A 25,879-nucleotide genomic window follows, 5' to 3' on the forward strand; every position below is an offset into this window, starting at 1 on the left:
GAAAGAAGCGGACATATTTATCACTCTTCTCTGCAAGTAGGTAACAATCGACAAACAAGCTTTTATCTTATACATAATTCTTATAATACATATTTGTAGAATTTTGGGTCTAATAAAATTAATTTTGCAGCAAGTTGTTTTCATTTTCATTGAAATACTTTATTTCTGCAGTTTCCTACCATTGCTTTGAATTTTGAGTGATCAGAATGGTGCTGGTCTTAGCCCTGGGAGATTTGCACATACCCCATAGGGCACCTGATCTGCCTCCAAAGTTCAATCGATGCTTGTTCCGGGCAAGATCCAACACATCATTTGCACTGGAAATCTATGTATCAAGGTTGTCTTCTTATTGTCCCCGTTTGTTGAATTATCGTGATGTTGGTGAGTAATGGTATGTTTTTCAGTGTATCCTCACTATACATCGGACGAGTATTGAGTAGATATAAAGGTGTCTTCATAAATGTTTAGATTGTAAAATTGTTGATATCGATATGAAAGTAAATTTTAGTACACTGATTGTTTGAATTCAGACTTGTTTCCAGATTTGAGAGGAAGCTAGCATTTTGTTCGTGTGTTAAAGTTCATTATCTTAGTCCAGAAGTTCATAAAAAAATCAATATATTTTTCATTTTTATTATAAAAAAAAAAAAAAAAAACCTCACTAGTGTGGATGTTGGCTTTAATCTCCCCCGCTGAAAATGTTTTGTAAGCATAATTTTAAGTCTTAACTCGTCATCATCATGCAAATTTAAGCATTTTGATAAGGAAGCTCTGTCAAGTTGAAATGGAGCTTAGAAATTTGGATTCTAATGTCGGAGTGACTCCAATATAAACTTGCAAACTCATGCAAGGTCTCGAGTTTACACTATGATTCTGCAGCAAGTTGCATGATATGGACGGATACAGGATTCTTGAACTTGAATTTCTTGGCTAACTTCGATGCCAATTATGTTCAGGAAGTCCATGACTACTTAAAGACTCTTTGTCCTGACCTGCATATAACTCGTGGTGAGTATGATCAAGAGGCGAAATATCCAGAGACCAAGACACTTACTATTGGTCAATTTAAGCTTGGACTATGCCATGGTCATCAGGTCTGATTTTCTTTGCTGTTATTTCCCCCGATTCTTTTCAAGATATATGCGGAGCATACCTTTTATTATTTCTTTGGCAATTTAGGGAGATGCACTTTGAGTTCCCATGATAAAAGGAATATACTTTAATGGAAGAGGGGTTTTTTTGGGCAGTTTCTCAGGTCTTTTGTCTGAATTGCCTTGCAGCACCTCCAAACTTAGCAGTTAGCTGGATCATTCATATCAGTGTGCACATTTACATGTTCAATTTTTCACTCTTATATTTTGGTCTCTCCTAGAGGTCACGGGTCTAAACCCTGTACGTCCTCTTGCGAGAATAAAACTGTGTACATTTATCCCTCTTCAAAACCCCTGATAGATGTCCTGTGCACTGGGCTGCCTTTTTGTATTTTGGTGTCTCCTCATTTTGATTGAATGGCGTAAAGTAATTTACACATGCTAGTTTATCACAAAGGCCACGACTTTTTGTAATTTCCTTTCAACCACGTCAAAATGGTGATACGATTTATCACTGACTCGCTATTCAAATGAAAGAGAATTTTCTTTGCTGAGTTGTGATAATTACAAGATGAATATGTGTTCTTAACCTTTGTGAAGGTTATTCCATGGGGAGACCTAGACTCACTAGCAATGCTTCAAAGGCAGCTTGATGTGGACATTCTGGTCACAGGTCACACCCATCAGTTTACAGCTTACAAACATGAGGGTGGTGTTGTTATAAACCCAGGTTCAGCAACTGGCGCCTTCAGTGGCATGACCTACGACGTGAATCCAAGTTTCATTCTCATGGACATCGATGGCCTGCGTGTAGTTGTCTATGTTTATGAGCTCATTGATGGAGAGGTTAAGGTTGACAAGATTGATTTCAAGAAAACACCCTCTTCCCACTCTGCTCATTGAACTGAACAGTGAACACCCTGTATTTAGCTCTTGGCCTAATGTGTGTTTGGCCAAATGAAGAAAAAGAGTTTTTTTTTTTTTTTTGGGGTGTCGTCACCTTCCACAGTTTATCATTTTTTCCTTAACTTGTCTTAAACTCCCTCAGGCGTTTCTGTTTTAGCTCTATTTTGCTGTGAACACTTGTAATTTGATAAATTTGTGATCTATGAAATATAACTGATTAGCTGGACCATTCTGTACTGTATTGGCTAGTTAGTGCTTGGCTTCACCCCAAACTGCCTTAGAGGCTGTAAATTCATAGAAATGGGTTGTGTGCCGTATTGCATTGGAGAGGACATTCTAAATTCACCAACTAATTTTTAACATGTTTTACACAAGCCCAAAAAAAAAACTTTAAACTTTATTAATTCTTTTTTAAAATTCAATAATTTTTAACTTTATTCATATTTCATATATAATATATTTTATGTAAATAAAATCAACATAATAATACATGAATAGTAAAATTGTACACTCATACAAAAAGTTTTCTTTCAATGTCCTATGAGTAGAATCAAAAAATATCTTTTCTTTTTACTTTATAAATAGGACGAGAGGAGTGACAATCGACATTAGTCAATTATAAAGAATAGGGCACAAAAGTACACTAGTCTTGAAACAAAACTACTCCTCCGGTCCTTATTATAAGACTCCATTTGACTTTTTATTTGGTCCTAATTATAAGACCCCAATACATTTTGTTTCTTATATTTATGCATTTTTTTTCAAAATAATCCTTCTAATAATGATAGTTTTAGCCAATATACTTAATTAGCAAGAATATTTTAAGAATAAGAACACTTATTTATTATAAATAATCAACTTAACTTACTTTCTTAATCTCCTTAAATAAGTCAATTGGGTCTTATAATTAGGACCGGAGGAGTATCTTTCAACCATTTTTAACATGAATAAAAAAATTATTTTCCACAAAAGAAGATAAAGGATTGTTCTAAAGAGCAAATACTTTTGGTATTATTGCAAGAAATGGAAATTCTGTTCAGGGGACATATGACATATCCCATGAGCACTCAAATTCTGTGGTGGGCCTCACACCTAATTTGGCTTTTCACCGTTAGGCGGAAAAAATTGCAATGTTGTGAAATATTCTATAGAGTAATAATTTGCTAAAAATTGATTTTTAATATTTAATTAAATAATTAATGTTGCAAGGCAACATGTGCTCAAGAGAGTTTAGAAGGGCCAAGACTAGAGCCGAAGACGGTCGTGAATAACTCTACTCACAAAGACAGATAACAGCAGTTCTCTACAACGATTTCCTTTTGTCATTCTCCAAAACCTAGGATATTCTGGCAACTTAACTCATTTAATTTTCCGGAAATTTTCAACCAAAAAAAAAATCTCAGGTCAGTCTTGTTATACTGACTTTACTTGAAAAACAAATAATAATATATTTTTGTAGTAATTTTATTTTAGAATTTTGAAATTCATGTGGTATCTTTTGAGAATTTTCCTTTTATCTTTCTTTGATTCATGCTTTCAGTTGAAACATTTTTTTCCCACCCATTTATGAATAATATTTTTTAAAGAAATCTTTTGAGTTATAATTGTTAATTTGTTATTATAAACTGAGCTATTTGGGATTTTTATAATAAACAAAATGAATTGGGATCTTATATTTAGGATAAAAATAAAGTCAAATAAATTTTTATATTAACTAGTAGAGGTAGTACCGTAAACTGAGCTACTTGGGATTTTATTTATATAATATTAAGCAGTTTTGGAAATAGTACCTTCAAGCATATAAATTATAAAGCTATGCAATATATATATATATATATATATATATATATAGTTATCCTAAATTGTAACTTTCCTGTTCTTAAAGGAGCCTAAAAAAAAAAAAGGATAGCCAGATTGGATCCTGGCTTTAATTTTTGTCATAATAAAAATATTTCTTTTGCTAAAAAGGACGGAAAGATATACATATCGATTAAAATATTTTTAAAGTTTACAAAGTATTAAATCATACTCCCTCCGTTCCTTATTATAAGAGACGAATAACCGAATTACGTTGATCAAAAAAGCAGTTAAAAGTAGTAAGTAAGAACAATCAATGTGTAAAAAATAATTTTTTTTTCCAAAAATACCCTCATTAATAAGGAGAGAGAGTATGAGAGAGAACAATTAAATTGTTGAAAGAAAGAGAAGTGAGAGGGAGAGAGTGTATGAATTGGAGACAATAAATATGGGTACAATAGGAAATCAACACAAAAAAGTAGAGACAACTTTTAAGTGTCTCTTATATATAGGAACATGTCATAAACACCAAATGTCTCTTATAATAAGGAACGGAGGGAGTATTGAACTATAAAAAAATAGATGAAGAGAAATTAACTTTAAAAAATGAAAATCGTTATTTAATAAAGTTAAATAACTTAAAACTTTCTTATATGATTTTAGTGATTAAAAATTAAAAGAAGATTTTTAGGACAGTTAAAATTTAAATAGAAAATAAATTTTATTAGGATGCAAGAGTTGAGCATGCTAAGGAATCCAAAATATTAAGAGACAAATGAAACCATTAAAATGAATTAATAAAATTGATCATAACGCCAACGAAACACTATCTCAAGAGGGGCATAGCCCTTTTTCTTCCTCGACGACCCAAGCATTCCACAGGTCGAGCTAGCCGTCGGGCGCCGTCCACCGCTGTCAACTTTCTGTGGTTGTTCTCCGGCAAGTGTTGAAGAAGGTTCGTATCCTGGGCTTGATTTGAGTTTGTTCCTCGCGTTATCTGTTCCCTGCGTGGTTTTCAACCCTGTGTTGAGCGCCGTCGCACCGTTTCTTGCTTTGCTTTAATTTTTTTTTAGCTTTGTTTACTATTTCTTTGCTTGAGTGGTGTATAATTGGTTTTACTAGCGACTTATATGCTTTCGATTGTGTGGTTGTGCAGTGTTGGATTTGTTGTGTACTGGCAGGCGGTTTATCAATCTCTTTTTATTATCATCAATTTAGAAAATTCTCATGGTATTTGTGATTCATGATATGGTAAAAAAAACTTTGCTCGATTTCGGTCTGGGAATTTAGAAGCTTGAGTTCAAATCATTTCCTGCTGCTTATTGGTATGCGAATTTGGAAGTTATTGACACAAACAATCAATTGCCCGTCTTACTCACTCTAGGCAACACTTTTCATGATCATGAATTGCAGGAGTGTTATCATTGTCGTTCTTCAGTGGCTTGGATGAATTGCTTGAATCAATTGGCTTACTAAGTCAACTTTGTTAAAGTATCTGGAACAAAAATTAAAAGTGTATGATATCAAATATACTTGTTTCAAAGATTTCAGTGGGGTTAGATGCCCCCCGCTGAGTGTAATGTAGGTCCACCTGTGCAAATGGCATGCTGATCAGTTGCATTTTGAGCAAATGAAGTAGTTTGGAGTACGTAATAAACCTAAATTTTCCTTTTTTATTTTTAGGGGAGCATCCGAGAATGGCATCTCAAGTAATTCGTGAGTGGGCTGGAATCAATACGTTTGCACCTGCAACCCAGACAAAACTGCTTGAACTTCTCGGAAAACTTAAACATGAGGTTCTGATTTTTTCCTTCAAATTCAAGCACTTATATAGAGACAATGTGTCGTTCCTGTTAATTTAATAATTTATACTTTCCTGTTGTTTGATTACTCATGGTTTCTAAGAAAATCTGTTTGAAGAACTTTCTTTGTCTTATTTTAATTTCTTATTTACTGTGGTGTAGAATGTGAACACTTTGACAATACTTGTGATGGGAAAAGGGGGTGTTGGAAAATCTTCAACTGTTAACTCCATCATTGGGGAGAGAGTGGTCACCATCAGTCCATTTCAGGTGTACATTTCTTTCTCTTGATGGTTTATTGAGTGGTTTTGGCTGCTTGTTATATTTAGATATCACTGAACTTTTAATTCTTCAAAAGTCGGAAGGACCAAGACCTGTAATGGTATCACGATCAAGGGCAGGATTTACATTAAATATTATTGACACTCCTGGTCTCATAGAAGGTGGATACATAAACGACATGGCACTTGATATAATAAAACGGTATGTTTCACTTCAGTGCATCTCTCCACACGTAGCTCCTCATACTGGTCTTAATTTAAATGCTTAGAGTTCTTTCCCCTCATCCTTTCCTTTTCTCTGGGTGGCATGTGCGGATTTGAGCAGTTTCCTTTTGAACAAGACCATAGATGTGCTGATTTATGTGGACCGTTTGGATGCATATAGAGTGGACAACTTGGATAAGTTGGTCGCCAAAGCTATTACTGATACTTTTGGTAAAGGAATATGGAACAAGGCTTTTATAGCCCTCACACATGCCCAATTCTCACCTCCAGATGGGTTGCCTTATGACGAATTCTTCTCAAAAAGATCAGAAGCTCTCCTGAAAGTTGTTAGATCAGGTGCTCGGATAAAGAAAGATGCCTCTCAGGTATAGAGATGCATTTTTAGTAATTGTTGTAAAAGCTGAATATCGTCACTCAAATGCATTTCAATTTGCAAGGATGAAACTATATATCGGAAAGAAAAATGTATTATGGCTTTTGAACTTCAGTACCTGAAACTTCGAGCTTTGAGTGAGGAAGAGACATATTGACCATTTGAATGATCCCCACCCCCCCTTTTCCCCAACACACACACGCTAGAAATAAAAGTAAAAGAAAAGGCATCTCTCGTCCGGGAATATGCATGGTCAGATCATGTGATGAAAGTAGCTAGTCGCTTTTATGACATTTGGTCTCACATGTGGGAATCAATTTACTCTGACCCGTATTGAATTGATGATCAATATGGTTCGTTCATTTTAAGACATGTTACCCATTTACAAGTTATGAACTGATTATCAATATGGTGTGAACCTGATTCCCCCTCTTCAATCTTAGTTCAGAGTAGTATCAGTAACTGCCAGTTATTAAGTTGTCCTACCTTTTTAGATGCCTAATAGAGTCTTTCTATATAATTTAGACTCTTTAGGTGCTTTAATGAATGTTGGGTTTGTCCTTAGAGTTTGGAGCAGTTGGTATTGATCAAGTGTAAATGTACGAAGTATCAGTGAACAGGTCAAGATTGGAAGTGTTCTGTTTATGTTGTTTTGCCTTGTATTTGGTAAGAGCGAAATTTTGAGTTCCTCAAGTCTCACTTGGGATAATATTGTCTTTTGGGCTTCCCTTTTATGTATTGCTGAGATTATTTGCTTCGTTTTTTTTTTTTTTTGGGGGGGGGGGGGTGTTCCCATTAGGATGTAATCCTCTGTTCATGTAACGCTGCATGTGTTCCTTATATCCTTTTGCTTTGATGATTAATGTTGTAAGATGCTGGACATGTGTGGTTGGAACAGTCTTGTACACTTCCGTGTAATTCATAAACTTTTAACTTCTATTTTCCCTTTTTTGTTTCCCAGGCTTCTGCTATCCCTGTTGTTTTGGTTGAGAATAGTGGAAGATGCAATAAGAATGAAAATGATGAAAAGGTTAGATATTTGCCTGACGGTATTTCTTTTTATTCTCTTATCTCTTTAGATAGATATTGAGCAAACGGTGGCTTCTGAATGACAGGTTCTTCCCGATGGTACTGCTTGGATTCCCAAGTTAGTCGAAACAATCACAGAAGTCACATTGAACGGCAGTGAATCTATTCATGTTGACCAGAAGTTAATTGAAGGGCCAAATCCAAACCAGACAGGAAAATTATGGATTCCTCTTATTTTTGCTCTCCAAGTAAGTATCTGAATTGAAGCTTGTTTCTTTTAATTTTATGTACTGACAAAGAGAGTAATGGATCTCAATTTTATCTGCCTGTCAACAGTATTTCCTTATTATTAAGCCAATACAAGGATTTATCAAGAAGGATATTGCGAATGAGAGTAGGCCATCATGGGAGACTCATGAGAGCGAGACGGATTTTGGCGGGAGAGATGTTTTTTAGTTTGGCACCTTTTTTTCTGTCTTGAAATTTGATTCATGTTTAGGTTGTACCGTTAACGTGTTTTCACACCCAGTAGTTGTCTAGCTTTTTATGTGGTGAATTTGGTGGGTTTCAACAACCTGCTAGCTTTTTATGCGGCATGGGACTTATTTATAATTTTGAGGTGATTTCATCTTGCGTATGTAGAAAATATTCGCTTTTAAATTATAGTATTCGCTTTTAAATTATAAAGTTTGTTGTTCTAATTTAATATGGGATTCGTAGGCCATGTTTGAATGGAGGATATTCATAGGGGAGGAAGGGAAAAGAAGTGGATCTCCATTGAAGCCTTTTCTTTGTTTGGGAGGCATTCGTAGAGGGGTCGGTGAAGGATTTTCTGTTAACTTTCCGAAATCCCTTGTTTGTTTTTTCGAATCCTCCCAATGTGAATGATTCTGAAAAAAAAAGGGGGGGGGTCTTCGTGAACAATAAAGAAGGAAACAATCAGTTTAGCCATCTCTTTCATGTTTTATCCCTTTCCTCCCCCCGGAAATCTGAACTTCTAAACATAGAACCTCGTCTTTTTTCCGCATCCTTTGGTAGAATTTGTTAACCCCAGGCACAAAATCTGAATCCTTTTGTTTTTTGTTTTTTTTTTTGGGAGAAATATGAGGTCCAAGATGAATAATTGGAAGAGAGAGGAGGTGTATGAGTTTGACAGCGTGACTCTCTCTCAAATCAATCAATATTATGCCAAGATAAAACATTGGCACAGAATTTAAGATGGATGATACTTTATCGATTCTTAATATAAGACTTATTTAACTAATTTGATTAGATTAAAGAAGTTAAGTAAATTAGTTAATTATAAGAAATATAACATGTTTTTTTTAAAATACCATAATCATTTTTAATATCTTCTCTCCCTCTTCTACCTGATTATGGTTAAAAGAGTATCCATAAAGATAATTTAGAAAAAATTGATAAATATGATAAATAGGTCTTATATTTAGGATTAAAATCAACTTAACAAATGCTGGTAAAAAAAAAATCAACTTGACAATTAAGTCCTATATTAAGGACCAGAGGAGTACTTCTTAAAAATAAATGAAATAAATTATGTTTCAAATCTACAATATACTCCTCCAATCCTTAATATAGGATCCAATTATTGAGTTGTTTTTTTTCATAAATATAAGACCAATTTCTCATATTTATCAATTTTTTTTAAATTATTCTTATAGATACTCCTTCAACCATAATCAAGTAGAATAAGAAGAGGGGGTATTAAGAAAGATAATTATTGTATTTTAGAAAAAATGTGTCACATTTCTTATAATTAACTAACTTCCTTAATCTAATCAAATTAGTTAAATGGATCTTATATTAAAGATCGGAGGAGTATTATTTTTTTGATAAGGGAAGGCACGGTCAAATGTTTCAAGGTTCTAAACCTCTTCTGGGACACGCCTCTTGCATTTATGCCTTTTGTTTGTTTACATAAATTGGCTAAGTTGCCCAATTAATTCATTATTTATACTGCAAATTTCACAAGTTTGTATTTATTAATTTTTACTGCATTATCACGGTATCACCAGCCACTGGCCTACTCTTTAACTACAGAACAGATAATCAATAATCCGGTGATGTCATGACAATTTAATAAAAAAAAAAAAAAAGAAACTTGTATGAGATTTACAGTATAGATAAAGGAAAATTGTTGTACAGCTCCACATGACTAATTTAATCACTAAAAAGTCACATAACAATATGCGCATTGCTCATTTGTCATGGAATTTTTTTAGTGATTAGATTGATTGAATTAACAAAGTAATTAATTCTATAAACAATGAGCCAATTGAGAAGCTTGAAGGGAAAAAATGGTGAAAATAGAGGAGACTTGTCAGATACAAATTACAACCATACGAATAAATAAAATTGAGAATGTTGAACTTAATTCAGCAAATAACTAATTAATTGTTTTGGTCTCTGATGTTGTCCAGACTTCATGTCTTTAAAATATGAACAAATCAGTTGTATTTTAACTATGAACCTAAGAATTCATGTATCTAATGAAATTCATTTATTATAGTTTCATCTCTAAGGATGAGGGATCGATTTGAATTGATTAAGGTTTAATTTAATCCCGTCCTCTAATGGTTTCTTTCTTTTCTGCGTTATGCCTCCTAACCCCAGGCCATTTTTCATCACTTGAAGAGAAATCTTGGTGGCAACATACACTAAATTATAAATTTATTCAATTTTGTAACAAACGAATTCACTGAGAAGATACTTATTCGATGACTAATACAAATTATACATCTAAGTCGGATTTTATGAAGAAAAATATTTACATCAAATTTTTTTGTATCCATTAGATCAAGTTATCCAATTACACATGATGTGTATCATATTTTCGAAATATTATTATTTAATTATAAACCTATATGAAAAAAAGGGGACACATGATTGATAGGAAACTGGACATAATAGATATAAAAAACTTAACATAAATATCTCCTTTTATAAATTTGAAATAAAAGATCTTAATAAATTATAATTACTTTCTTAATGAGTAACAACAAGTTTGGTCTTCCCAACATTTTTATACAATCGCAGCATCGCATTGTGTGTGTGTGTATCATATAATGTAATTAAAATTTATGGAAGTATACACATCAACAAAATGATTTATTCTAGATTCTCTATAAAATGACATCTATGATCTAGTTATATTTCATAAGATCTTCTACTCTTTGAATTTAATGTGAAATCTTTCATCCTTTGGTAAAATATGTCACCACACAATTATAAAGACACTTTAACAAATTGTACCTTTGAAGTACTACTACATAAAATGAAATTGAAACCATACAAAAATAATAAGGATAGAGATGAGACTAACAAAAAAAGTGGCTTTATTTTTTCAGGCCAACAACGAAAAAAGTGGTTTTAGTATCATGACCTCGTCATTATTAAGACCCTTCAACAACTAATAAATTCTAAGATTGTGATGTCATATATTTATGTATTTGGGTTGGGCATTAATGTTAATCAAATAACATAAAATGAAAAATGTGCATAATAAGTTATATTTTTATAAAGCATGGATTGTATGAATTGATTGCATATATGTAAGACCATATTGGGTTTATAATACACACCATGAAGATCAAGTATATGGGGAAAAAGAAGAAGAAGTATAATATATCAACGATATATAGTTCATTTAGAATGTGAACAGTATGAATTATTATTGATTATTAATATAGTAATAAACCTGAAAGGCAAATCAAAGTAATGCATTATTTTATCTAAAATATCTATTCTTTATTTTTCTTGTGCTCTTAAGGCTTGATAATTATTTGATTCGTTACTTTACCATTAAACGTTTTAAATAATAATAATAAATAAATCTGATGAGAGCTAATAATAATAACAAAAATAATAATAAACTGAATTCAAAATAATTTAAAACTATAAATATTTAATTTGAAATAAGGACAACACTTGGATTAAGTTCTCCATTACACATGCTATTCTGTTATTATTAATTGTTAAATATGTATGTGCACTTGTAAATACACCTATAAAAACTTATAAATTTTTGTATAAGCTCTTGTAATATAAATTAGGATTTATAAATCTTTATATTGACACTTGTTATTTCGTTATTATTAATCATTAACATGCGTATGTGTACTTATAAATTCACATATGAAATACTCAGTTGGTCCTTAATGTAAGACTTAATTAACTAATTTGAGTAGATTAAAGATATTAATTAAATTAGTTAATATAATATATTTTTTCTAAAATACCCTAGTCATCTTCCTTATTTTTCTTCTTTCCTTCTTTACTTGATTATTGCTGAGGGTATCAATAAGGGTAATTTAGAAAAAAATTGATAAATATATGAAATAAATCTTACATATAGGACTAATATGAACTCCTAAATTAGGTTTTATATTAAGGTCCGGACGAGTATGACCATTTATTATTTTACTATTATTAGTTGTTAAAATATATACACATGTAGGGTTGGAAGTTTGCCTAGCTATGAACTTATTAGATAATAATTTTCAATTTTAAAATATTTTCCCCACTATAACTAATTGAATGGACACTTCAACCGCCACTAATTTCGATCTTTGACCATAATACTAACCCAATATCATGTCCACATCTATCTCACATAAACCTTGTCAAATTAATTGATTTGGGATATGTGATAATTAAGGCGAGAATAAATTTCCAACTCGTCTTTAAAATGCACACCACACGCATTTCATTTATATTAAATATGTAGTCAAGATTAAGGTGTGAGAGAATTTGGGACCGAGGGGTTGAGATCCCCCCGCCTGTCACCATCAAGAGCGGCTGAGATTAAGGATTTAAAATATTAGTCCTTACTTTTTAGAAAATAAAACTGTAATGACTAAAGTTATTTATTGAATGTTAGGAACCGATGTTTTAAATGGTTAAAATTGCAAAGATTTAATTGCATTAAATCAAAGTTTAAAGACTGAATTTTAATTAAGTCAAAACTATAGAAATTGAGCTATACTAAATCAAAATTTATATGTCAATTTGTAGCTAAACCAAAACTATAAGAATTAAATAATTAATTTTTTTAATAAAATTCCTCAATGCTTTTCAAAATTTTAGAAAAATGTCCTTACTATCATTAAAAAAAAAAAAAGGAAAAAAGTCTTTAAAGTCTTTACCATTTATTTCTAAATTCTGTTAATCTCTTTCCATCTCATGTATATACTACTGAGGTAATGACCTAAAGAGCCACATTGGTGCCATCTGGTCCATTCATTTATGTGATCTCATGGGCTCTTAACTTTTACCTGCATTTCAGTTTGAATGCTAATTTTAAAAAAAAAAAAAAAGCAGCAGCAAATTCAGAGCATACTTACTTGTGTGCTGTAATAATCAACCAAGATAAATGCTTCTCCCTTTGTATGTATTCAAAACTTATTATAAACGAACTACATTAGTCTTTGAAATTGGCTATGCGGTTTATTTTCTCTATTTTAACTGATAATTTAATAACATGAATAGGATTAGGAGCCATTGTTATTCCTGGTTCTTTTTGGGACATTCTCTCATCATATCACCTTTTTTCTTTTTTTTCCCCAAATATATGAATCAAAGGGAACATCACAGTCTAAAAGTGATAGAGCCGCTACAAATAAATGACATAAAAAGGGTTGCGTTCTATATGGTAGCTTCAAACTTAAATATGAACAACGTAGTTTTATATTAAAATCAATAGTACTCCTCCGGTCCTTAATGTAAGATCCATTTAACTAATTTGATTAGATTAAGGAAGTTAGGTAAGTTAGTTAATTATAAGAAAAATGACACATTTTTCCTAAAACACTATAATTATCTTTATTAATACCCCATTTCCATCTTCTAATTGATTATGGTTGAGGGAGTATCTATAGGGGTAATTTAGAGAAAATTGATAAATATTAGAAATGGGTCTTATATTTAGGACCAAAACCAACTCAAGAATTAGGTCCTATATTAAGGACCGGAGGAGTAATATTTATTTCTCCATCTGTTTTTCTCTTTTTTGCCTATTTAAAGCTCAACCATATGGAGACATTGCAGCATATCTATCATTACTTAGCCCTTCACATGATGAACCTATTACTGCTCATTTCGTTTCTAGTAGCAGCTTCAGCTGCTGCTTGCGTTCATCATGATTTCAAATATCTTCATCCATCTCTAAGAAGTTCTTGCTTCTCTGCGTCATTCCTCCTAACCCTAGCTACTTTTCATCACTTGAAGAGAAAACGAAGCAAAGTATACTTAGTAGACTTTGCATGCTACAAACCAAACGATTCTTGTGCTTTCACCAAGGATATGGTGATGGAAGCATGGAAGAGCTTTGGAGTTTTCTCAGAGGAGAACCTGAAACGAATGGAGAAAATTATAGATAAGTCTGGTTTGGGACCTAAAACGTACGTTCCTGAAGCTATAATGCAAAAGCAACCAAGATTATGTCTAGCTGAGGCAAGGAATGAGGCAGAGACTGTACTTTTCGGAGCCATTGATGAACTCCTGGAGAAAACAAGGGTTCGACCAGAGGATATAGGAATCCTTGTTGTGACCAACAGTGTGTTTTGTCCCATACCATCGCTCTGTGACACCATTACGAATCATTATAAACTCAGCCACAGCGTCTTATGCTACGATCTTAGCGGCATGGGGTGTGGTGCTGGGGTTCTTGCTATTGATTTTGCCGAAAACCTCCTCCAGGTTCTCCTTTTTTTTTTTTTTTTCTTTTTTGCATTTTTGTCCCCTTAATTAAGAATATGAAGAATAATTTAGTGTACCTATCTAACTAATACACCTTAATATATTATTATGCCATGACAGTCACACACTAGGTCCTACGCCGTGGTGTTGAGCGCTGAAATTACAAACACAGGGTTTTACTTGGGCAACAACCCTTCAATGCTCCTTGTCAATTGTCTCTTTCGTATGGGTTGTTCTGCTTCTCTTCTCTCCAATCATCCCTCAGATCGTCATCGTTCCAAATACCAAATCATTCACACACTTCGCACCCACATGGCTTCAGATGACAGAAGCTACAACTGTGTGTTTCAACAAGACGATGACCAAAAAGTAATTGGAGCTACCATCTCCAAAGACCTCATGAATGTTGCAGATCATGCCCTCAAGTTTCACATCAAATCTCTTGCCCGACTAGTCCTCCCTGTCACAGAAAAACTCAAGTTTCTTGCAACTTTTGTGGGAAGGAAGATTTTGAGAATGAAGATTGAAGCTTATGCTCCGAACTTCAAGTTGGCTTTTGAGCACTTTTGCATTCACACTGGAGGAAGGGCAGTATTGGATGCAATGCAGGAGAGTCTTGGTCTTCAAGACTGGGACATGGAACCTTCGAGAATGACACTTTATCGGTTTGGAAACACATCTGCGAGTTCAATGTGGTATGAATTGGCTTATTGTGAAGCTAGAGGAAGAATTAAGAAAGGTGACAGAATCTGGCAATTAGCATTTGGATCAGGGTTCAAGTGTAATAGTGTAGTGTGGATTGCATTAGACAACGTTGAAACAGGTTCATTGAAAAATCGATGGAGGGATGAAATTCATGAATTCCCTGCTAATGTCGTAGACCCTCGAAACTGTTAGGAACATCAACATGTCGGCCAATACTATGAAGCTTGGATTATATGCTCCTATATATTGGCTATTGTCCTAATTATTATGTGGTTGTGTTGATGCGTTTTGTGCTTTTATATATAAAAATGTTGTAGTTTTGTGGCATATAAAAACTTGTGGCTTTGATGAAAGTTGGGTAGAAAATAAAAATTGATGTTTGTTGATCGCCGTGTGATCCTTTAATTACCTATAGATCGATCTTCTCTTCTGTATTCCTACCTGCTCATCTTCGGTTAATTGGTTTTGAATACCCCAACTCCAATAACTAACTTTTAGTGTGTGATTCTCTCAAAAACTTATATTTTTCTTCTTTTCATTAAATTTCATTTCCATTGCGGACGAAATATTAATTAGGTGAGTTAAACTCCAGCGTGCACAAATTTGAAACTCACGGCAACAATTTCATCCACACTTATTCATACTCTATATAATACTTCCTTGATTTTTTTGTCCTTAAATGCTAACTAATTTGGACAAATTAATGTAATCAAAGAAATTAGTTAATCATGAAGAATGTAACATGTATAATATTTTATTTATTAGTTTGTAAGTTCAGTAAATTAGTTGGAGAAAAATAATATATATGAGAGACAAATAGGATTAAATATTATATTTATGACCAAATCAAACCTTAATTAACTTCTATATTAGGAATTGAAGGGAGTACATCTTATTTATGAAATCTTATACCAATATATAATATATTTCACTTTTCATATGAAATCTAATATACGTTATGTTATTCGTAATTGATGAAAATATAACTTCTAATGGATTGTGTGTACTATATAATGAATGCATTGCCAAAGAAGATCTCTCGAGATCCGTCCATTGTGTCCTAAAATTTAAACTTTTTTAATTATTTGTAAAAATGAAAGAAATTTAACCATCCAAACATCTATATAAGAAGTTCTAGTCCAGAAAATGACAATAGATTTATACTATTCACTTGTTAGGATTTCTTAATGCTTAAATCCATCTCTTGAGATTTCATAGTAATTTTTCCTAACAAGTAAATGTATTAAGATTTTGTATGGTTGGGTTGGGCCAAGCACAACCCTAGCATGGTGCCCATTTATCTTTGTAAAAATGATTTTACAAAGTCCGAGATAAGTATGTAATAAGAGTTTTGTTTTAATTTAAATGAAAATAATTTTCTAAATATTTTTGGGATTCCAAACACTCTTGAGCCAACTTGATGTTCAAGTGGTAATGACATCAAGCTAGATTTGGCCCTAACCCAAAAAAATAATTAAAAAAAAGGTTAAAACTATGAAAAGAAAAGCTTGTTCATTAAATAAATATAACTAGCATAAATGAAATATATGCCTCTTAAAAATAATATTAACATAAAAATTTATTTTTAAATACGTAAAAATTATTCATGATTTATGCATACTATTAAATTAACAAAATCAATTTAAACTGTTAAATCCAATTGAAGATAAAAATCAGAAAAAAAAAAGAAACATATACATGATAATTGTAAAAGTAAAATATTAAATAAAAAATACGAAGAAATTTTAATTAATAAAATAATTTATATTGACAAAAAACAAAAAAAGAATGAAAATTTTTCGCAAAGATACAATGTAGGGTCGAGTCAAGATAAAACAAGCTAGACTCTAACCATGCGTTCGGCCTGACCAGCTTGAATGGCCCGACCTGCTGTGAGCAAGCAAGCAGAAGCCAGCCCATTAATGGATGTCTCTAATTGGGCTGACAATTGGGATTATGGCCTCATTTTCTTAGGCCTCAAAAGCCCAACTTTCGTGGCACCAAGTAGCCCAGGCCCATCTCTCAAGCATGAGAGGTTTGCCCTCTTGCCAAGGAGACATTTTTTCTCTCTCATAGTTGATAAATTTTCAGAATTTATTTACATTTTTTCCAGCTGATGTTTTACATATTGCATCAGTGAATTTAGATATTATTTTTAAGAAATTCAAATGATTCAAACATAATCTGAATGTTGCTGGTAAAAAAAACATAATCTGAGTGTTTTTATTTTAAATATAAACCCTATCATATCTTTGGAAATAATCCATATTGCGAAGACGCAATAGTATCTGACTATCTGAGTACTAACTACTATCTCCGGTCCTATTTATAAGATCTTATTTGTAGATTATAAATAAGTTCTTATAGATAAGATGGGGGTAGTAGTATCCAATGAGCCTGTTGTTCTTAAAGTGATTGGTTGTTAGTTTATAGGAGGTCATATAAAATCCTACTTTGAAACAATAATATAAGAGCTGGTAAAAAAGAACAATATAAGATGTTTTATTTTGTTTTTTAATAATCAGACATTTTTACCCTTATCTCTTTAATTACAAATTGTAAGACGAGTTATTTTGCTTTGAACAGGAGTAGATGTAATACTAATTACTTTTAATAAATAGAAGTAAAAGTGCTTACGGAAAAAATAAATAGAAGCATAAGTGGAACATTAGCTTACTCTTGTACCATTTTAATCATCTAACAAATTTTTATTTGTCTACATGATATAGTTGGAAATAACTTATGTATAAAATCAGAAGTATTAAAGTTGACAGTATAAACTTAAAACTAATATATATATATATATATATATATATATTTACCTACCAAATAAGAAATGCACGCATACGTATAAAACCTTATTAATAAATAGGGGAAAAGACAGTAAAATACTCTCAAAAATACTAAATGACAAATAATGGTAGGTGAATTTCAAAATCTTAATTCAGACCCCAGGCACTATTTTAGAATTTTCAAATCTTGTAAAATGACAACACTATTTTTACTCTCAGTGACTACTTTCATGTAGCTATTGACTACTCTAATTTAACTATTAACTACTTTTGTTTTCAAAGTTCCGGTGACTACTTTTATATAGCTATTGACTACACAAGAGTAATAAATAACTAAACAAAAAATATTCACTAAATTTCCAACAACACTTAATGCATTTTTTGAATTTTTGAAACAAAAGTAGTCAATAGCTAAATAAAAGTAGTCATCAAAATTTTAAAAATAAAGTTAGTCAATCGCAATATTAGAGTAGTTAGTAACTTAACAAGAATAGTGATCAGAGTTTAAAAACAAATATAGTTAATAATTAAAAAAGAATAATCAATACATAAGAAAGAGTAATCATCAGAGTTCTGGTGACTAGTCATCAGAGTTCCGGTAACATGTCACTGGAGCTCCGATGGCTAGTCACTGGCAAGGTTACCGGCGTCAAAGCTCCGGCGACCGGAAGTGCTAAAATGACAGTATTTTAAAAAAATAGTAAAAAAATAATAAAAGGTATTTATATAATTTTACAAGATTTAAAAATTATAAAAAAGTACCTAGGATCTGAATTGGGATTTTGAAATTCACATACCCTTATTTATCATTTAGTATTTTTGAGGATATTTTACTATCTTTTTTCCTAATAAATAATGTGATAATTATATTTGTTTAGTTTTTCTTTGTCAACTACATTTGCTTAGTTTTGTTGCATAGACTATAGAGCTTTTCTTTTTTTTTGACCAGCAAGCATAGACTATAGAGCTTTATTTTGAAAACTTAAGAGAAGGATTATAAGATGTGATGATTATATATGTCGGGCGACGAAATAAAATGTCTGGCTAGAATCACTAGATAGGCTATTCGCTATTGTGCCAACGATGTGAAAGCCTCAAACGTCTTGCTCAACACTCATCATACTTTAATGTCTAGGAAACAAACATGTAACTGTTTTTTTTTCCCTTAAGAAACATATGGAGCATGACTGATTCTTGTTTTTAGAATAGTTTTTTAGTCTATAAAATAAATATATAAGTTTTTTTTTGGAAAATATGTTTTTGGTTACATATTCTGAAAAATTAAAAAAATTAAAAATTGTTCCGAAAAATATTAAAATATTTTCTTACCTTTTGTTCTACAAATTTTTAAAAAAGGTGGAGAAACATGTTTTTATTAAGAATGATTATGTAAATATAAGAACCGATATTTCACCTTTCGTTTTATTGCTTGATATATGTTTCTCAAAGTAATGATTTAAATTTTTGTAGTTTTTGGTTTTCAAAACTTCTTCTAAAAACTATTCTACAGAATTGTTTTAAAAACATAAAAATAAAGAATAGAATCAAACAAGCTCATAACTTTTGCCATTAGCGAAATGAGTTCATGAGTTAAATAGTGATGATTTTTTTTTTTTCCAGATTATGGATATTTGATGCTACTATGTATGTAGTCCCTATATGTGTATTTTCACTAAATATGAATGATTCGTCATAAGTTTCAAACTATTTATATGTGATTATTCATGGAAAATTATGGGTTTTGAGTAGTATATTTGGGTTTGATGTGTTGGAGATCATATTGATGCATTTGGTTGTGGCCAACGTTGCCGATTCTCCCTGCTTATCCTGTTTTGATATTTTTGTGATTTTTGGCTTTTCCTATTGGCTCCAAACATCTCCTAAACTTATTTCACCAATGGATTAATTTAAATTCTCCATAATATATATACGTATGCACATATTTATACAAAGGGAGAGGCCTAACGCCCAAAACTTATGCTTTTATTTGTAAATCACTTTTAATATATTTTACAAGAAATAAGAAAAATTTTAAAATTTATTAATGCTGTCCTAAAATTTTAAAAAACTTTAACGTTTTCCTATTTAATATATACTTTTTTAAAAAAATAAAATTTATATAATAATAAATAAAAATTAAAATAGTATACTCATCTTATAAATTTAATTAAATAACTTATAAATAGGATAAAAAATTTTAAATATTTTATTATAAATAGTATTCTAGCAACTGATGACTGACACCATCAACAGTGAAGTGATGAAGAAGGTTATTTGGCAATTAGGTGTTTTTTTTTTTAATCAAGGGCATCCTGATAATAAAATATTTTTGACAAATAATTAATTCAATTAGTTTTTAATTAATTTAAATTAATTAAATAGATTTTATCTTAAAAAGTAGTAAATTTTTTTAACAGTTTGAGACCTTGAAAGACAGAAGAAGTACACTCGTTGTTGTTTTTTTTTTAATGCCAACCAGAATAAGTGCACTCTAGACAAACAACATAACTAATTAGTTTTTTTTTTAAGAAACTGTACAATCATCTTCCCAAACAATGTTTGTCTAAGAATACTACACACACACACATGTTTGATTTTAACAATTTAAAATCCCCCTTCGTTATAAGGCCAACATTCATACACTCCTCATGTGCGCGCGCGCCCTATTTTATCACTTCTGAGATGTATAAAAGGAGATGTAAACTACCACTTCAACAATGAAGTTTTTTTTATATTTATAAATCATTTTATTAAATTTTCATTAAATAGTTATTTTTCTGAAAAAAAATACTCTTCTAGTTTTATTTTAAGGTATTTTTAATGTAGATTAATAAAAATTTAAATTACATTAAATTTTTATTAAAATATAATAAGTTTTTAATTTTATTTCTATTTAATGTATATTAAATAAAAATAAAAATATTAATTAATAAAATTTAAAAAATTTTTATGAAACATATAAGATAATGGTGAAGGGTGGGCCCCATGATGGGCCCGGAACCCTCCTCCTAATTAATACACCTACAGTGTTTGAGAAGACGTTCCACCCTGCAGACTAGACTGCTATTGGATGTCGCCAATCGTGAGGTGCCTGGCAACAAGTTTGATGCAACAACTTTTGTTTACTAAATTGCAGCCATTCAAACTTTCGACCTCGGGACTATTCAAAAAGTTTGTCCCTTAAACCATTCATTATCGTAACTTCGATTTTGATTTTATTTTCTTCCTTTAGACTTTTAGGGGTTTTGTTGCTAGGAATGGTTTATATGAGGAGTACAAGAAGACGTGAAGAAGAAAATGACACGTAGATGTTTTTTTAAAGAGGCGTGGGTAGCATTTTTCTTTAAACTAAATTTATCCCATTTATTCTTATTTTGTAAGATATAATGTTGGGTCGGCGAATTTTTTGTGACGACTAAGTCCAAAACAACAATAGTCTTTACAGAGTAATAATTTGACTTTATCTCTACGTGCGTTACAATGACAATGCATTTAATCTTAGTGTATTTGTATTTGTATTGTATTCAAATTAAGTGATGGTAAAGAGTTTATATAGATTATGAAATGATATATAGATATTTCTTGAAGCAATACCTTTTCAATTAAAAGTCCTAATCATATATTGGTTTATAAACTAACATGATTTAAATTACTAAAAGATATTTAATATCTTTTCTATAAATAGTTACACATTTTAATACGTAGAGTTGGCTGTAGAAAACAACACATCATTTGACCAAGTGATGATCATTACACCTTTTACATATGCCTTTAGAAATCAATTTTGGTATCCCTTGATGTCGTAACTTTTTACATAACTTTTCATATGAATATGTATTAAATTATATAAAGACATAGCATCTCATATAAATATATTAATTTATATGAGAACACAATACTCACACAAATTTATTAATTTAATAGATTTACATATCACTTTTAAAAAAAACATATTCTTTTTCATTTTAAAAATATTCTAACAGGTTATGCACTTGAGCAATTGCTTTGCTATGATGAAATGCCACACACGTTAATTAAGACTCTCCTTAGTTTCTTACTTCATCTCCTAGGTTTCCCCACTTAACTATTCTTTTCTGTTTTTTTTTTAAGTCTTATTAATGTTTGTGCTTAATTATTAAAGTGATACACAACATTAAAAAGCCAAGATTTTTTAAAATTGTTTTAATAGAATATATTCCAATGTAGCATTTTTTGACTGAGGTCCAACTTTTGGTGACAGTGGGTTCAAACAGATGATGAGGCGTGTTCAGCTATTTAAGCAAATTATAGATATAAACGCTTAATTTCTCCTCAGCGGCTGTTATTACTTATATATCAGTAAAACTTAGTGCTGCTTCTCCTTGAAGAGAACGTCAAGCACGTCTGAATAGAACCCTGTCACTCTTTGAGGGCGATGTAGTTTTAAAAATACATATAATTCTTCTTGCATCTTTTTGTTGCTAAAAATTATCTATATTAATGGTAGAATTCATTTTGTTGCCAAATGATGCCTTTCTTGCTTTTTCAAGGGAGAGAAGGATTGAAGTTTTGTTTTAATGATATATAGGGACAATGTGTGTGTGTGTCAAAAACTACCGAGAGGTGTCTTGGAAGTTGCATACATCAAATTGATTGGAATACTTGTGACTGTATTTAAGTAACATGTATAATCACTATATATGTATGATTGTTTTACTTCCCCAGATGTTGTTGAAGAACATTGTCACAGTGATATTTGGTTTTTGGATAACTTATTTAGCTACACATAGTTTGAGTGGGTGGAAAGTATGAAATAAAATATAATCCTTTCTGTATTTACTACTATTATTTATGAGTTGAAGTTTTTATTGGGTTTGAATGAAAAGAAGGAACACGATGGAAGCACATTCCATTCCCATCACAATGATGAGCATAGAGTGTTCATCTTTTGATGTTGTATGATTTAGATAGTCTAGATTAAATTTAATTTTTTATATATTTTAATAGATACAAAATTAAAAATAAAGATAATCTTATAGCTAACACTTTTTTAAAAGAATAAGTTTATCGTTGCAAAATTTTATATTAAAATTTTTAAATCTAAAGCATCTATATCAGATTTTGGATATTTTAGATTACATTATAGTAATGAGCACATCATACTCATCAGAAACCAATTTCAGTGCTCATCATAGTGATGAGCATTATGACGTTGATCACTACGGTAAAATCTAAATTATTCAAAATCAATTTTAATATTTTATATTTAAAATTTTTAATTAGTGATTTTGAGGTAAAAAATTTATTTTTTAAAAACTTACAGTTAAGATATTACATTTATTTTAGATTATGTACTTATTAAAAAGAAAATATTTTTTGAGAAGCAAAAGTATTAAATATTAAATATTAAATCTTGGTCTTTCATATTAAATTTGAATGGTTGAGATTTGATGAGAATCATGGTACTCATTACTACGATAAGCACTGAAACTGATTTGGTACTCATTATGTGATTGTGGTGATGAGCACGAATGAGGATCCAAAATGAAACACGATTATTCATTTGAGAAATTGAGATTGATTTGTTTGCAAGTGCATTGATTGCAAGGATCTTGAATTGGCAATTGAGTGATAGAGATTGCAATGTGTTTTGGAAATTGATCGATTTCATTGAAGTTAACTTTTCAATGCTAGTTGCTTGGCAATAAGTTCGCTGCAACTACTTTGTTTGCTAAGAGATTGCAGCTACTCAAACTTTCGACCTCATAACTATATATTCATTCCCACTCTCTTTATAAGTCATTTTTATAAATTTTTTATTAAAATAAAAAAATAAAATGCATGAATTCTATTTAAAAATTAGATATTGTTTACTTTATTCATATTAAATATACCTTTTAAAAGAATTTAGAGTTTTGATTCATTGAAAACTCAATCTCTGATTTTAACTTTCTACCACTTAATTCGCATAGTTTCAACAAATATATAATTTTATTTTTAAAATATAGAGGGACCAATATTTTATATAATTACAATTGTAGGGATTAAATTGTATTGAATCAACTAAGTTTTAACCAAATGAAAATTATAGTGATTGAGTTGTATCAAATCAAATTCCGATGATTGGGTTTTAAAGTTAATTAAAATTATAAAGATTAAATGATTAATTTTTTATATTTTATAATTATGATTACTACTCATTAACTTGTATCTTCTTGTTATTTTTAAAGAGAGCTAAGAATAGTCTTTTTTTTTAATCGGTAATGTAGCTTACTTTTATTTATTTTTTTATTTTCCTTCATATGTAAAAACAAACCATTTAATTAAGAAACAAAGAAACTCCTATAGAATAATTAAAAAAAATACTATATGCCGTGAGGAGGTTCCTTAACTAACTATTACACCAATCTTAACTAACTAATTATTAAATTTTATATAGCATAAATGAATATAAAATATTTTATAAGCTAAAGTGTATATTTGGTGGTTTAACTTTATATGAGGTTTTAATTCTAAAAAATATATTGTTAGTCTTTTAAACCTAAAATTATTCGTGTTGAATAATGAATTTTTGTAAAATCATATTTGTTTTGAAGATTAAACTTAATATATTAGTATTTGAGAATATTTTATCAACATTTAAGATCTTAATATCATAATTTTTTATTAAATATTTTCAGGTTAAAAGATTAAAAATATATTTTTTAAAGTTAAAAGAACAAATTGAAACTTTTTACAAAATTAAAAGATTAAAAATATACTTTAGCCTGTTTTATATCAACCAAATAAGAAATATCTGTAACTTGATTTTAACGTGATTAATAGCTGTGTTTGGGCCTAGATATGAGATGCCTGAATATAATTCTCATCCGTCAAGAAAACAAAAGGTCGAGCTGAAACACTTGGTAGCTACTATGCCAAGTTGCCAACGGATGTGAAGCGGGAATGCCTCGAGGGCCTTTGCTCAATCTTTATCTTAAAATTTATATTTTGAAAGACATATATCACTGATTTATTATAAATATATAAAAATTTTATTTTACTTTTTTAAAATTTTGCGTACATATTTTACATCTTAGGGTCTCATTATATGTCCTTGTTAATCATTAACCAATAAGATTCTCACATTGGTGGTAAGATTAAACCCATCATCATATAGATTATTAATCAAATCCTTACCAATTAGAGCAATAGTACTTGTTAACTATAACGTTACCGTTATCTATAAACCTATGATTGATGGCTTCGTTTCGACTAATGTTACTACTTTAAAATAGTACTTAGATTTAATAATCATTATTCCACATATATAAAGTAGGGGTGTGCATGAAACCCGTATGCCCAATGAGTTCGCCCGAGCCCGCAAGAAAAATGCTCAGTCCAACCTAGTAAAAAGCTGCCCAAACAAAAATGGACATCTTCAGGCCGGGCTGATTTACGGGCAGGGCAGGGAGGGCAGGGTATGCTGCCTTGCCCATTTGGCCTTGCCCAAAAAAAATATAATTATATATATAAGATAATATTATTTTAAGCAATTATCTCTTTTATTTTGGCCAAAAAAATTAGCTAAAATTAGAAAAAATGAAAGGAACATAAAATTATAATTATATAAAAGAGCTAAATATCAAAATATAAGATTCAATATGCTAAATTACTCCAAGTCAAATTTCCTTCTTTTTCTTTTACATCCAAATTTTTTAAAACAAAAAAAAGAAAAATAAAACCACATTTTAAATTTTGTGCTTTCACATGATTATAAGAATATGCCAAATATATGAATAAACTAAGGAATTTCACTACTAATTTAGCTTAATTATTAAATGTTCTAATTATTAAATTTTTTTTTTACCTCCCATAAGAAATTGAGAGCTGAAGAACAAGACTACATAGGCCTTATATATATATGATCGATAAACTCATTCATGATAATTTTTTTCCTTTGACTTGTCTCAAAACACGATAATTGAATTTTTTTTTTCTACATATGATATAGGGCATGGTGTCATTATGCTAGGCAAAAAAGCCCGCCCTACCCAGCCCAGCCTGCTCTTGCCCTGCCCAAAATGGTTAGGGCTTGCACTGGGCAGGGCTGGGCAGCGGGCTGCAAAACGCAGCCCGCTCATCTTTCGGGCTGGGCATCAGGCAAGAGGTTTGCCCTACCCAGCCTTGTCCATGTGCAGCCCTA

At 30.9% G+C, this 25,879-nt stretch overlaps 1 protein-coding gene, 1 long non-coding RNA gene and 1 pseudogene across 2 annotated transcripts; 2 read left to right on the forward strand and 1 right to left on the reverse strand.

Annotated features, from left to right (window-relative positions):
• Positions 1–11: 11 nt before the first annotated feature.
• LOC114729183 (vacuolar protein sorting-associated protein 29-like) lies at positions 12–2,269 on the forward strand (annotated as a pseudogene).
• Positions 2,270–2,415: 146 nt separating this feature from the next.
• LOC114729182 (uncharacterized) lies at positions 2,416–6,095 on the reverse strand. The gene is made up of 3 exons (XR_003738715.1): positions 6,023–6,095; positions 5,818–5,823; positions 2,416–2,429 (listed from the first exon to the last, which is right to left on the reverse strand). It is a non-coding gene; the product is annotated as an uncharacterized LOC114729182 (long non-coding RNA).
• A 7,457-nt stretch (positions 6,096–13,552) lies between these two features.
• Positions 13,553–15,115, forward strand: LOC114729181 (3-ketoacyl-CoA synthase 11-like). Its single transcript, XM_028916159.1, has 2 exons — positions 13,553–14,218; positions 14,339–15,115. The coding sequence occupies exons 1-2, from the start codon at positions 13,553–13,555 to the stop codon at positions 15,113–15,115; spliced, it is 1,443 nt and encodes a 480-aa protein (XP_028771992.1).
• The last annotated feature ends 10,764 nt before the right edge of the window (positions 15,116–25,879 follow it).

Source organism: Neltuma alba, unplaced genomic scaffold (genome assembly GCF_004799145.2).
Source record: "Neltuma alba isolate B1F8T4 unplaced genomic scaffold, ASM479914v2 tig00012611_pilon, whole genome shotgun sequence".
Classification (NCBI taxonomy): Eukaryota; Viridiplantae; Streptophyta; class Magnoliopsida; order Fabales; family Fabaceae; genus Neltuma; species Neltuma alba.